The following is a 13,642-nucleotide window of genomic DNA, read 5'->3' as shown; positions in this document are numbered from 1 at the left end:
GTAAAATATTACAGGATTGAACATTTCATCAGAGCTCATGAATTAATGGTAGCTTAATGTTATCCATGAGTTGTTGACAAGCAGCTAAGCTCTGACAACTCAGCTGTGCTGTAACATTAGCCTAGCTATCCTCAGCTGTGCTCTAACATTAGCCTAGCTATCCTCAGCTGTGCTCTAACGTTAGCCTAGCAATAGCTAACCTCAGTTGTGCTGTAACGTTAGCCTAGCTATCCTCAGCTGTGCTCTAATGTTAGCCTAGCTATCCTCAGCTGTGTTGTAACATTAGCCTAGCTATCCTCAGCTGTGCTCTAAAGTTAGCCTAGCTATCCTCAGCTGTGCTGTAACATTAGCCTAGCTATCCTTAGGTCCCTGACATGCATGTGTAACGGATGCCAGCTAGCTTAGCTGTGCTTGTGGAACGTTGGTAAACCTCACTCCCCGACGTCTCAAGAGTGCTGCTGGCATGCGAGCCAGTAGCCTGGGCTATTGGCTCAATTGTTAGCGCGCTCGCCTCCCGATCCGAGGTGCTGCTATTCGTGGGTTCGATTCCGGGCGTGTGCAGGGCTGAATCGCGCAGGTTCAACACAATGCAGGTTACACATGCTATCTTTAGGTCCCTGACATGCATGCTATAATTTATTTGAAGAAGTTAGTCTATCTTGTTGACTCTGTTGCAATAAGAACAAATGTACAGTTAAGAGTTGTGCTGCGATGTTAATGATGATGCAAACCTCTAGTGAACATTTGAATTGTGATATGGTCCTTTAGTGAACAACGGACTGAACTGTGATTTGGTCAAATCGCCTCAAAGACAACAACAGGCCTGGGGCCTCATGTACAAAGACTTGTGTGGATTTCATACTAAAACATTATGCGTCAAGCAAAACCTGAAAAATGTAGCGTCACGACAAAAAAATCCTGATGTATGAAACTGTCGTGACGCAGCATTCCACGCCAGCTTTTCTTTGTACATCCCAGTTAACGATGAAATTAAGCGCCACATGCACAAGCAGTACACTCCACCCTCTCTCCTCCCTCAATCACACTTATTTTAATATGCTAACTAGGAGGCCACTCGAGAGCGCAGACCTCTGCGAAGACAAAATGGCCTATCCCACAATATTAATAACAATGAAAACTCATCTGTGGATCCATTCATACTCAAACCTGTTCCAAAGTTTAAGAATTGAAATCATCAAATTAATAAGCTGTGTTTATAAGCTAAGTTTATTTCCAGCGAATGCCTATCTGACGAAACGGCAAGAATCACGTCTTTATCATCTGTAATCAATAACAGAAAACAGTGGCAGTGGCTATAGGAGACCGTGGCAAGATTGGTCAGTCTGCAAGTAGGTGACATGGTTCGCATAACTGGGTTTGAATGTATTTGGACCATTACAACAGAACTGCATTTATTAAAAAATCATTAAATCAATCGTGTCCAAGTACCACGGATCGTGCACCCGAATGGAATAAACTAAGTTGATCCAGGCCAACACGCCACAACAGTACGATTTCTGGGCCTATCCCTATATTTGCACACAAGTGTGACAATAATGCAAATGATTACTCAAGGAAAGTCAAAGTAGCCTTGCAGTCAATCACACTAAGGGAAATAGCTTATATTCGCGCTTATTAGTCATCTATTCACATGCATCCTGTCCCATATGTATTTCTTTTAAAATGAAAACTATCAAAGATATGGAGGAAAAACACTCTGCAAATGTTAAGGCATGGGCAAATGCATGAAGCCGACCCCATTTATCACAGGTTTTGTGGAAAGCTCTTCAAAATCTGAAATGTTTGATAAGCCAGTCTTATCCTCTAATAAGTCTACAGTTGTCATTATAGATAGGCTGTTGCATAACTTAGTCGAATTTAAGCATGTTGCATGTCCATTTATATAGAAACATAGGCCTACTTTCGAAGTGTTATCATTGTTAATAACCCACGTTTCACAATATACTGTGCAAATAAAGGCCTAGACTTGCAACTAATGTTGTTGCGCTGCATTGTCTCTAAGTGTAAGCCAACTGACGATACACATTGGAAATGTCGTCACGCCAGACATGAAGTTTATGTGGAGGACCTCACATTCTCACGTTCAAGTCAGCCTTCGTACATCCGGACGTGAGCGTGAGAAGTGGCGGACGCAGCATTGTTGTGTGTAGCAAGCTTTGTACATGAGGCCCCTGAAGTGGCGTACGCAGCATTGTTGTGTGTAGCAAGCTTTGTACATGAGGCCCCTGAAGTGGCGTACGCAGCATTGTTGTGTGTACGCAGCTTTGTACATGAGGCCCCTGAAGTGGCGTACGCAGCTTTGTTGTGTGGACGCAGCTTTGTACACGAGGCCCCTGAAGTGGCGTACGCAGCATTGTTGTGTGTAGCAAGCTTTGTACATGAGGCCCCTGAAGTGGCGTACGCAGCATTGTTGTGTGTAGCAAGCTTTGTACACGAGGCCCCTGAAGTGGCGGACGCAGCATTGTTGTGTGTAGCAAGCTTTGTACATGAGGCCCCTGAAGTGGCGTACGCAGCATTGTTGTGTGTACGCAAGCTTTGTACACGAGGCCCCTGAAGTGGCGTACGCAAGCTTTGTTGTGTGTACGCCAGCTTTGTACACGAGGCCCCAGCGCATTAAAGGTGACCAGCGCATTAGTTCCTTAAAGGTGACCAGCGCATTAGTTCCTTAAAGGTGACCAGCGCATTAGTTCCTTAAAGGTGCGCAGCGCATTAAAGGTGACCAGCGCATTAGTTCCTTAAAGATGACCAGCGCATTAGTTCCTTAAAGGTGACCAGCGCATTAGTTCCTTAAAGGTGCGCAGCGCATTAGTTCCTTAAAGGTGACCAGCGCATTAGTTCCTTAAAGGTGACCAGCGCATTAGTTCCTTAAAGTTGACCAGCGCATTAGTTCCTTAAAGGTGCGCAGTGCATTAGTTCCTTAAAGGTGACCAGCGCATTAGTTCCTTAAAGGTGCGCAGTGCATTAGTTCCTTAAAGGTGACCAGCGCATTAAAAGGTGCGCGTGCATTAGTTCATTAAGGTCGCGGCGCATTAGTTCCTTAAAGGTGACCAGCGCGTTAAAAGGTCGCGAGTGCATTAGTTCCTTAAAGGTGCGCAGCGCATTAGTTCCTTAAAGGTGACCAGCGCATTAAAAGGTGCGCAGCGCATTAGTTCCTTAAAGGTGCGCAGCGCATTAGTTCCTTAAAGGTGCGCAGTGCATTAGTTCCTTAAAGGTGCGCAGTGCATTAGTTCATCCGGACGTGAGCGTGAGAAGTGGCGTACGCAGCATTGTTGTGTGTACGCAGCTTTGTACATGAGGCCCCTGAAGTGGCGTACGCAGCATTGTTGTGTGTAGCAAGCTTTGTACATGAGGCCCCTGAAGTGGCGTACGCAGCATTGTTGTGTGTAGCAAGCTTTGTACATGAGGCCCCTGAAGTGGCGTACGCAGCATTGTTGTGTGTACGCAGCTTTGTACATGAGGCCCCTGAAGTGGCGTACGCAGCATTGTTGTGTGTAGCAAGCTTTGTACATGAGGCCCCTGAAGTGGCGTACGCAGCATTGTTGTGTGTAGCAAGCTTTGTACACGGGCCCCCTGAAGTGGCGTCACGAGCATTGTTGTATGTAACAAACTTTGTACCTGGGCCCCTGAAGTGGCGTGACGCGAGCATTGTTGTGTGTGCATGAGCTTTGTACATGAGGGCCCTGAAGTGGCGTGACGCGAGCATTGTTGTGTGTCACAGCTTTGTACATGAGGCCCCTGAAGTGGGCGTCACATAGCAGCATTGTTGTGTGTAGCAAGCTTTGTACATGAGGCCCCTGAAGTGGGCGTCGCGAAGCATTGTTGTGTGTAGCAAGCTTTGTACACGAGGCCCCCTGAAGTGGGCGTCGCAGCATTGTTGTGTGTAGCAAGCTTTGTACATGAGGCCCCTGAAGTGGGCGTCACCAGCATTGTTGTGTGTACGCAGCTTTGTACATGAGGCCCCTGAGGGTCCCCCCCATTGTTGTGTGTCGGGCGTCTGTATGAGCATTGTTGTGTGTCGCGCCAGCTTTGTACATGAGGCCCCTGAAGTGGCGTACGCAGCATTGTTGTGTGTAGCAAGCTTTGTACACGAGGCCCCTGAAGTGGCGTACGCAGCATTGTTGTGTGTAGCAAGCTTTGTACACGAGGCCCCTGAAGTGGCGTACGCAGCATTGTTGTGTGTACGCAAGCTTTGTACATGAGGCCCCTGAAGTGGCGTACGCAGCATTGTTGTGTGTACGCAAGCTTTGTACACGAGGCCCCAGCGCATTAAAAGGTGCGCAGCGCATTAGTTCCTTAAAGGTGCGCAGCGCATTAGTTCCTTAAAGGTGCGCAGCGCATTAGTTCCTTAAAGGTGCGCAGCGCATTAGTTCCTTAAAGGTGACCAGTGCATTAGTTCCTCCGGACGTGAGCGTGAGAAATGGCGTACGCAGCATTGTACATGAGGCCCCTGGAATGGCTGTTTGGAATCTTGTAGAGCGGCGGCTGTTTTGTTTAAAAGACTGAGAGAGCGAGAGAGGTGCTGAGAGTGGACTTTATGAAGTAAAGACAGAGCCTATCAAAACCTACCAAACAGAGTTAAACCAGTCAGAAACAGCACCTACCAAAACTTACCAAACCAGTCAAATTTGAAAAAGTGCTCTCTCTCTCTCTCACACACACACACACACACACTCTTTCTCTCTCACACACACACACACTCTTTCTCTCTCACACACACACACACACTCTCTCTCTCTCACACACACACACACACCATGCTCCCACACACACACACACACACTCGCATAGCGGTTTAGTTGGCATGGATGTTGCCCCAACGAAAGGACAACAACATTTAAGCTTCTGATCCAGGCAGTTGAATAAGAGGATTATATTCTCGCTCTCTCACACACACACACACACTCACAATCCATCTGTCCCAGAGTGATGTTATGATTGGGATGGTTGTGAAGATCGACATGTGACCCGTACTGTACATGTGTAACAGTAGCCTGCACATGCATTAGCAGTACAGCACACACACACACACTCATAGCACAGTCACTTACTGGACCACGTAGTACAGCACACACACACACACACACACACTACCTACCTACAGTACACACCAGAGGTGGGAGTAAGTCACACATGTGTAAGTCACAAGCAAGTCTCAAGCAAGTCCAAGTCTTGGAGTCGAGTCTTAACTTTCAAGTCTCAAGCAAGTCCAAATCATTTTTTGTGACAATCAAGCAAGTCAAGTCATAGCCAAATCATACAAATTCATGATGATTTACCCATGTTTTCATTTTAAAATAAGCTACAGTAAGCTAGTTATGAACTGCTGGATGTTTCAATATGCCTCAAATATTAGGTAAGCTACATCAAATCATGAAAATATATTCAAAGAGTTCAAGTTATACCTGTCATCTCCAGGGACCCAATAATGTTGAAAAAGTGAACTAATCAATGAATCAAACGCTGCCGCCGACATCACTGCCAAACTTTGACCAGCGCGACGGCGCAATGGGTATTAGTAGGGTTTAGGACCGTCAGTGCTGTATCATATTATACATAAGCCTTACATGTGAAGTAAGGTACTTTTCTATGCTGATTGCTGGCTGTTAGCCAGGCCTACTACTGACTGTTACTACTAGGCTGTAGCGTATGGAACAGGGACGTGTTTAAGAGGGAGGGAGAAAGAGAGGCGCTTAGGCCTACTTTAGGTTATATTGGCAACATTTTCGCTAGCATATCAAGATTAAACAAGAAAATGTTTCACTTTGCCATTTCACACATTTAAACCTAATATCGTGTTAACTAAAAAGCATAATAGATTCAAAGCCAACTCTTAACATGCCTCAAATTTGACATTAGGTTTCTAATACGACTAACTTCTGACGGATGAAAATCGGCGCGTGGTGGTGGTTATGTAAAAGCTAATTTAGCGACTTGCAGACTGCTGTTCATTTCTCCTTTGAGTTGTCAGATACATCATCTGTGTAGCCAAACATTATTATGTTTTGGTATAAACGTAGAGCCTTCCATATTTGCAAGTTAGCCTACCTCAGTCTGTCTCATTTGATCTGGAAGGCACTTGCTGTTGGTCTGTCGCGACAATGACAGGTTCGCTTACGTGACGCATGCAGCAGCACCTAAGCAGATTTTCTAAAATCGTAAAGTTAATGTCTATGAAAAAATAAAAAGTCAAGTAATTTGTCTCAAGTCATGAATAGCAAGTCAAAGTCAAGTCAAGTCTTTTATACATGTTGATCAAGCAAGTCTCAAGTCCTAAAAAATCTCTCGAGTCAAGTCATGTGACTCGAGTCCCCCGTGTCTAGTACACACACACACACACTACCTACCGTACTACACTGTACACACACACACACGGATAACTGTGCTTGTCCCTCAGTGGCTGTGTGAGACGCAGGAGTTCTGTCCTGCAGCACAGCTGGTGTTAGTGGGCTGCAAACTGGACAAGAGAAGCGACCTTCACACCCTCACAGAGCTGGCCAAGACAAGACTCGGTCCAGTAACGTACGAACAGGTAACACACACACACACTCACACTCACACGGAGCTGGCCAAGACAAGACTCAGTCTAGTAACATACGAGCAGGTAACACCACACACACACACACCTTCATAACCTCCCACACACACACACACAGAGCTGGCCAAGACAAGACTCAGTCCAGTAACATACGAGCAGGTAACACCACACACATGCACACACACACACACATCACATCTCAAGTTTGAACTTGTTATCATCCATAAATAGACCCTGTAGCTTGTTTCTGCTCTGGAGTAGTGCCTGTAGAACATGTTTAGGCCGAGAGAGTTGAGTTGTATGAATGAAGGTTTTGAATGATGTACCATGGCACCTGGATATGGTTATTTACCCCTCTCTCTCTCCCCCCTCCCTCCCTCACTCACTCTCTCTCCCTGTCTCCCCCCTTCACTTTCTTTCTCTATCCCCCCCTCCCCCTCCCCCTCCCTCCCTCCCTCTCTCTCTCCTCTCTCTCTCTCTCTCTCAGGGCACATCTCTGGCACGTCAGATTGGCGCGGTGGCGTATGCCGAGTGCACGTCTCGCTACTCAGAGAACACAGTCTGTGACGTCTTCCACGTTGCCACGGTAGTGTCCATCAATCACGGCAGGCCACCAATCCCATGGGCCGGCCCGCAGCCAATCCTCAAGCGCATCTCCCATCAGCCACCGCCCACTCACATCATAGACCCCGCCCCTAAGGTCAGGAAGGATCGAGCCAAAAGCTGCGTCATCATGTAGTGATCTGGAGTCAGTCTGGAGTCAGACTGGATCAATCTGGAGTCCGTCTGAGTGTGTTTGTGCCCATTCCAGAGTCGATCTGAATCAATCTGGAGTCAGACTGGATCTATCTGGAGTTAGACTGAATGTGTTTGTGCCCATTCCAGAGTCGGTCTGGAGTCAGTCTGGATCAGTCTGTAGTCAGTGGACATCCAGACCGTTGGGAATCAACGGGAATCAGTGGGAATCAGCAGCTCTGTTCATTTATGTTGGAGTCTCTCCCACAGGGAGAAATGGACGGACTGCTAGAACTTCAGAGAGAGGAGAATACACACACACAGCAGTGAAAGGCTCCCGACACACACACACACACACACACACACACACACACAGCAGTGGAAGGCTCCACACACACACACACACACACCCCTAAGTGACTGGATAAACAATGTTGTATGATGTGTGATAACCTGATCTGTCCTCAAGTGCATTTACAGTGCAGTGGGTTACAGTAGAACAGGTGTAGGAGTGGAACAGGTGTTGGTGTGGAACAGGTGTGGAACAGGTGCAGGTGCTGGTGTAGAACAGGTGTAGGAATGGAACAGGTGTAGGTGTAGAACAGGTGTAGGTGTAGAACAGGTGCTGGTGTAGGTGTAGAACAGGTGTAGGAGTGGAACAGGTGTAGGAGTGGAGCAGGTGTAGGTGTAGAACAGGTGTAGGTGTAGAACAGGTGTAGGAGTGGAACAGGTGCTGGTGTAGAACAGGTGTAGGTGTAGAACAGGTGTAGGTGTAGAACAGGTGTAGGAGTGGAACAGGTGCTGGTGTAGAACAGGTGTAGGTGTAGAACAGTTGTAGGTGTAGGTGTAGAACAGGTGTAGGAGTGGAACAGGTGTAGGTGTAGGAGTTCACAATCATAAAACTGGGCTCCATTGGAGTGTGAAAGAAGCAAATGTTTTTGCAAACTGCACTGCTAAAGCCTGTCTGATCCAAACTGCACTGCTAAAGCCTGAATCTCCGCACCCAAACCAGCAGGTTCAGAGGAAGCTTCCTCCCTGCAGCTGTCACATTACTGAATGCCCCCCTGCCCCCCGATGCCTCCTTGCGTGTGCCTGTTGAGGTGTCCACGGCCATGGCAACCTTAACAGGGACAACAAGGAGGCGGACATTGTGCGGACTTTTGCCCATAGTGTTGACCTATAGTGTTGATTTATTTACAAATGTACTGTAATTACATTTGTACATAGCCATATTCTACTGCTCTTCATCCTGCACATACACTTATTCTTAATACTATTGTAATGTTACTGTTTCTGCACTACAATGGTACTGTTACCACACTGCACATAGTTGTACATACTATACATATCTGTCTATATGGTTCATACTGAATATCCATATTTATTCAGTTTTTCTCATAATATATTCTGTTAATACACTGCATGTATCTATATTATTCATAGTACTGTTATAATGTTACTGCTACTACACTGCACATATCTGTACATGTTCATACATTGTTCATATCACATAGCCATATTTATTCTGCTCTTATAAGGTAACTGCTAATACACTGCACATATTTTATATTACTGTAAACCATACCACCTACTTAACTGTATACTGCTGTCTACTATATTATATGATATTGCACTCTTCTGCTTATTTGCACTTCTGATTATACGCAAACTGCTTGGCTTTGTACTTGCACAATGACATTAAAATTGAATCTAATCTAATCTAATCTAATCTATTATTGATCTGATCTAATCTATGTTCCTATAACCTCTCTGACATTCACAGATTCACACTCACACACACACACACTCTCTCACACACTCTCACACAAACACACACACACATACACTCTCTCTCTCTCTCTCTTACACACACACACACACACACTCACACACACAGGGTGGTGGCACGGTGAGCAGTGGTGATGTGACAGTTCACAGTTTCACAGAATTTTAAAGTTCACAGATTGTGAAGGTCATCATTGAGGCTCCACATGCAGTGTGTGTGTGCGTGTGTGTGCGTGTAGGAGGGAAAGACACGGTGAGATTAGCCTTTAGGCTTTGTTTAGGCACACACACACACACACACACTCAGAGGCAGTTGTCCTCCTAAAAACACAGGTTATTTAAGTGGAAAATCCAGGGAGTTTCAGACACCAACGTAAACATGTGTCATATGTGTTTTTACAGTACTGACATGTTTGTGTTTACAGTTCTGATGTGTTTACAGTACTGACATGTTTGTGTTTACTGTACTGATGTGTTTGTGTTTACAGTACTGACATGTTTGTGTTTACAGTACTGACATGTTTGTGTTTACTGTACTGATGTGTTTGTGTTTACAGACATATTTGTGTTTACAGTACTGCCATGTTTGTGTTTACAGTTCTGATGTGTTTACCATGTTTGTTTGTGTTTAGAGTACTTGTTTGTGTTTACAGATGTTTGTTTACAGCACTGACAGTTCTGATGTTTTACAGTGTTTACTGTGCTGATGTTTTTGTGTTACATTTTGTGTTTAAAGTACCATGTTTATGTTTACCACATGTTTGTGTTTACATTACTGATGTGTTTGTGTTTTACATTAATTACAGACATGTTTGTGTTTACAGTTCTGATGTGTTTGTGTTTACAGACCAGTACTGCTGTTTGGGTTTACAATGTCAGTGTTTGTGTTTAAGTACTGGTGTGTTTGTGTTTACATTACCATGTTTGTGTTTACAATACAGTTCGGGAATGTTTGTGTTTACTACTGTGTGTTTGTGTTTACAGTATGTAATGTTTTTTGTGTTTACTGTACTGGTGTGTTTGTGTTTACAGTACTGTATGTGTTTGTGTTTATTCTGATGTGTTTACAGTGGTTTGTGTTTAGAGTGTGTGTGTATGTTTATGTGTGTGTGGGAGTGTGATGGGTTAGTTCATATTCTACCAGATTTACTGGAGCATTCAACAGCAGAGGTAGACTGACCCAGTATCAGGTCTCTGAGGACGGACACGGACACACACACACACACATATACACCAGCAAACTCCACTCTGCCTCCTCTCTCTCTCTCTCTCTCTCTCTCTGTCACACACACACACTCAGACATAGAAAGACTTATTAACAAGAGAAATATCCATGTGCAAACTTGGAATGTGTATGTGCGTGTGTGTGTGTGAGTGTGTGTGACAAGTGTCTATGTGTAACTAGGTGTGTTAACTTGCATGGACCTACATAACATTAGCATAGTCACATACAATTAAACAATGAGACTGGTAAACAAACTGGTAAACAAACAATACACAAAACAATGAGACTGGTAAACAAACAGTGGTACCACTTTAGAATAACAAATGCTTATTAGGTATTAACAGTGCATATGCAGTTAACAATTCATTACTAACAGTTAACTGTTGTTATTCTTTAATAACATTAAGTAACTGTTCACATGCAGCTTGTAAGTGTTAATAAGCAGCATTTTAAGTTACTTACAAGCATATTTGTTAACAGTTAACGTGCAGCTTGTAAGTGTTAACAAGCAGCTTGTTATTGCTTGTTAATGGTGTATAAGACAAAGAGGTGGATAACTAATACGCTTATAAGACTTTTCTGACCTATAAGACCATTTTGCAGCCCCCCAATCTAAAGCGAGGACCATGTAGCCTATAGTTCCACAAGCCCAACCTTCTATCTCTATATATCTATCTAGCTAGCTCAGTTCAGCTGTGAGAAATGCACCTTCAAAATTGGTGCTGCAAGCAGGAATTGAACCCTGGTCTCCTGCATTATAATGTGTGTGTGTGTGTGAACCCCGGTCCCCTGCATTGTACAGTGATCAGCTGCTTACTGAGCTACATTCCTGTCTCTAGTTTTGGTTAAATTGTTCATGTTGATTCTATAATCCGATATTGTTCTATATCATATCAGTTATGCTTTTTACAAATATGTCTCTGATGAAAAAGTGGTGTTTAATTTTCATAATCTTTTGTTCAGTGAACACATTAAACAGTCAGTTTGTCAGCAGTCTAAAGATATTATGCCAGCTTTGTATATAGTTTGGTTACCTAGCAACCGAGGCTTAAAGACGACAAGTGGGTGTGTTCAAAGTCGCAAACATAGGTGAACGTTCGCGATCGATTTGAAACATGTTTCAGTTTGCCTTCAGTTTTCCATGAATGTCAGTGAGACTCAAAACAATGAGACTGGTAAACAAACAAAACACAAAACAATGAGACAGGTAAACAAACAACACAAAACAATGAGACAGGTAAAACAACACACAAAACAATGAGACTGGTAAACAAACAAAACACAAAACAATGAGACAGGTAAACAAACAACACACAATACAATGAGACTGGTAAACAAACCAAAACAATGAGACAGGTAAACAAACAACACACAGTACAATGAGACTGGTAAACAAACAAAACAATGAGACAGGTAAACAAACAACACACAAAACAATGAGACAGGTAAACAAACAACACACAAAACAATGAGACTGGTAAACAAACAAAACACAAAACAAATGACAAATACAAATATAGCCGCAAGCGGCAATGGAGGGCCCGAGCACCTCCGGTCCGCAACCCGTGACATTTCGGAATCCCATAAAGCACTGACGTGGTGCATTTGTGAAATGTACATATTTGATGTGTGTGCTATTTGTTGTTGCATGTTATTTTCTGGCACATTTTCTTGCTTGACCAGGTGGGGCGCTACCGGCATGCCCATTGAATGGCTGGATGTCATCATAATCATAATGTTTATTAACCTGAGAAGTTTCAGACCATTCATTCAAAGCATAGAACATTCTGACACACTTCCTGCTTGTCCAGATGGTGGCGCTGTGCTAGGCATGGGAATTACACATGTTAATATCATCAGAATATTGATATCCAATATTTTATAAAGTTTGAGATCAAACAGTTAAGGCATTGCCCATTTCTGGCACATTTCTCGCTTAGCCAGGTGGTGGCGCTATGCCAGGCAGGCCCATTGGGTGTCTGGATGTCATCATAATCATAATATCTATTAACCTGAGAAGTTTCAGACCATTCATTCAAAGCTTAGAACATTTCTGGCAGATTTCCTGCTTGGCCAGATGGTGGCGCTATGCTAGGCATGTGAATTACACATATGAATATCACCACAATAGTATCCAATATTTTTAAAGTTTCAGATTAATCAGTTAAGGCATTGTCCATTTCTGGCACATTTCCTGCTTGGCCAGGTGGTGGCGCAATGCCAGGCAGGCCCATTGAGTGTCTGGATATCATCATAATCATAATATCTATTAACCTTAGAAGTTTCAGACCATTCATTCAATGCACTGTGACTTTATGACACATTTCCTGTTTATGTGGCGAGATATTAAAATCACAACATATTACAACATCCCTTCACAATTTAACATCTGCGACATCTTAGCATCTTGTTTTGCCAAATTTCACATGAATCTGACAAACCGTCTAGGAGGAGTACGTTCAGATCTATCATGTGACATCAGTGTTCTTGTCATTCTTTTTGTTGCCAGTGGGTGGCGCTATGCCAAATATGGATTATGAGCTTGTGAATATTGTCATTACCATGGTATTCAATAACCTGTGAAATGTAAAACATTTCAAGCCATGCATGGTGAATTAAGACACATTTATTGTTTATGAAGAAGGGTATTAAAATTAATAGTTTCGCCATTTCGTCAAATTACAACATATCAAAAAAAGGCTTCACGATTTATAATCAGAAGCATATTGGCATCATGTATACCGACTTTCACATGAATCGGATCAACCGTCTAGGAGGAGTACGTTAAAATTGGTCATGTCCACAACACACAAAATCCCAATTACCTCACTTCCTGTGGGCGTGGCTAATGGCATGTTAATACAAAATCTATATTGGTAATATCAAACTATATTGGTTGCTAAGTAGATGAGGTTTAATATAGTTGGAATGACTGAACAGTTAAATAAGTGGATAGTTTAAATGGTTAAATTATTTAGGTAGATAGTTGTGATAACTAACAGTTGGAATGGCTCTAATGTTTGCTAGCAGGTTATGCTAACTATGTTAACAAAGATAATAATGTTAACAAGTTACTATGCTAATCTAGCATGCTAACATGCTAGCATGCTAACTATGCTAACCCGCGTTATTAGCTAATCATTTTTAGCAGTTTTTTTTAAAATCTTGGCAACTAACATCTTAACATGCTAACCATAATACTTAGCTAACATAGCTAATCATTTTTTAGCAGTTTTGCTAAAAATGCTAACTAACTATCTTAACTATCTTAATCATGTTTACTTAGCTAACTTAGCTAATCATTTTTTTAGCAGTTATGCTAACTATCTTAATCCATCTTG

The 13,642-nt window shown here is 43.2% G+C and overlaps 1 protein-coding gene across 1 annotated transcript in view; it reads left to right on the top strand.

Annotated features, from left to right (window-relative positions):
* The window catches only part of LOC125296366 (rho-related GTP-binding protein RhoN-like), a 14,167-nt gene extending 6,285 nt beyond the window's left edge, over positions 1 to 7,882 (top strand). The window contains exons 4-5 of the mRNA XM_048246245.1: positions 6,416 to 6,550; positions 7,044 to 7,882. Coding sequence (XP_048102202.1) covers positions 6,416 to 6,550; positions 7,044 to 7,295 — 387 coding nt within the window. The 3' untranslated portion in view covers positions 7,296 to 7,882. The remainder of the gene's footprint in view (positions 1 to 6,415; positions 6,551 to 7,043) is intronic.
* Positions 7,883 to 13,642: the final 5,760 nt, after the last annotated feature.

The sequence above is a fragment of the Alosa alosa genome, chromosome 6 (genome assembly GCF_017589495.1).
Source record: "Alosa alosa isolate M-15738 ecotype Scorff River chromosome 6, AALO_Geno_1.1, whole genome shotgun sequence".
Classification (NCBI taxonomy): Eukaryota; Metazoa; Chordata; class Actinopteri; order Clupeiformes; family Clupeidae; genus Alosa; species Alosa alosa.
The sequence above is the reverse complement of the archived record's forward strand: the minus strand, read 5'-3'. Positions and strand labels throughout refer to the sequence as shown.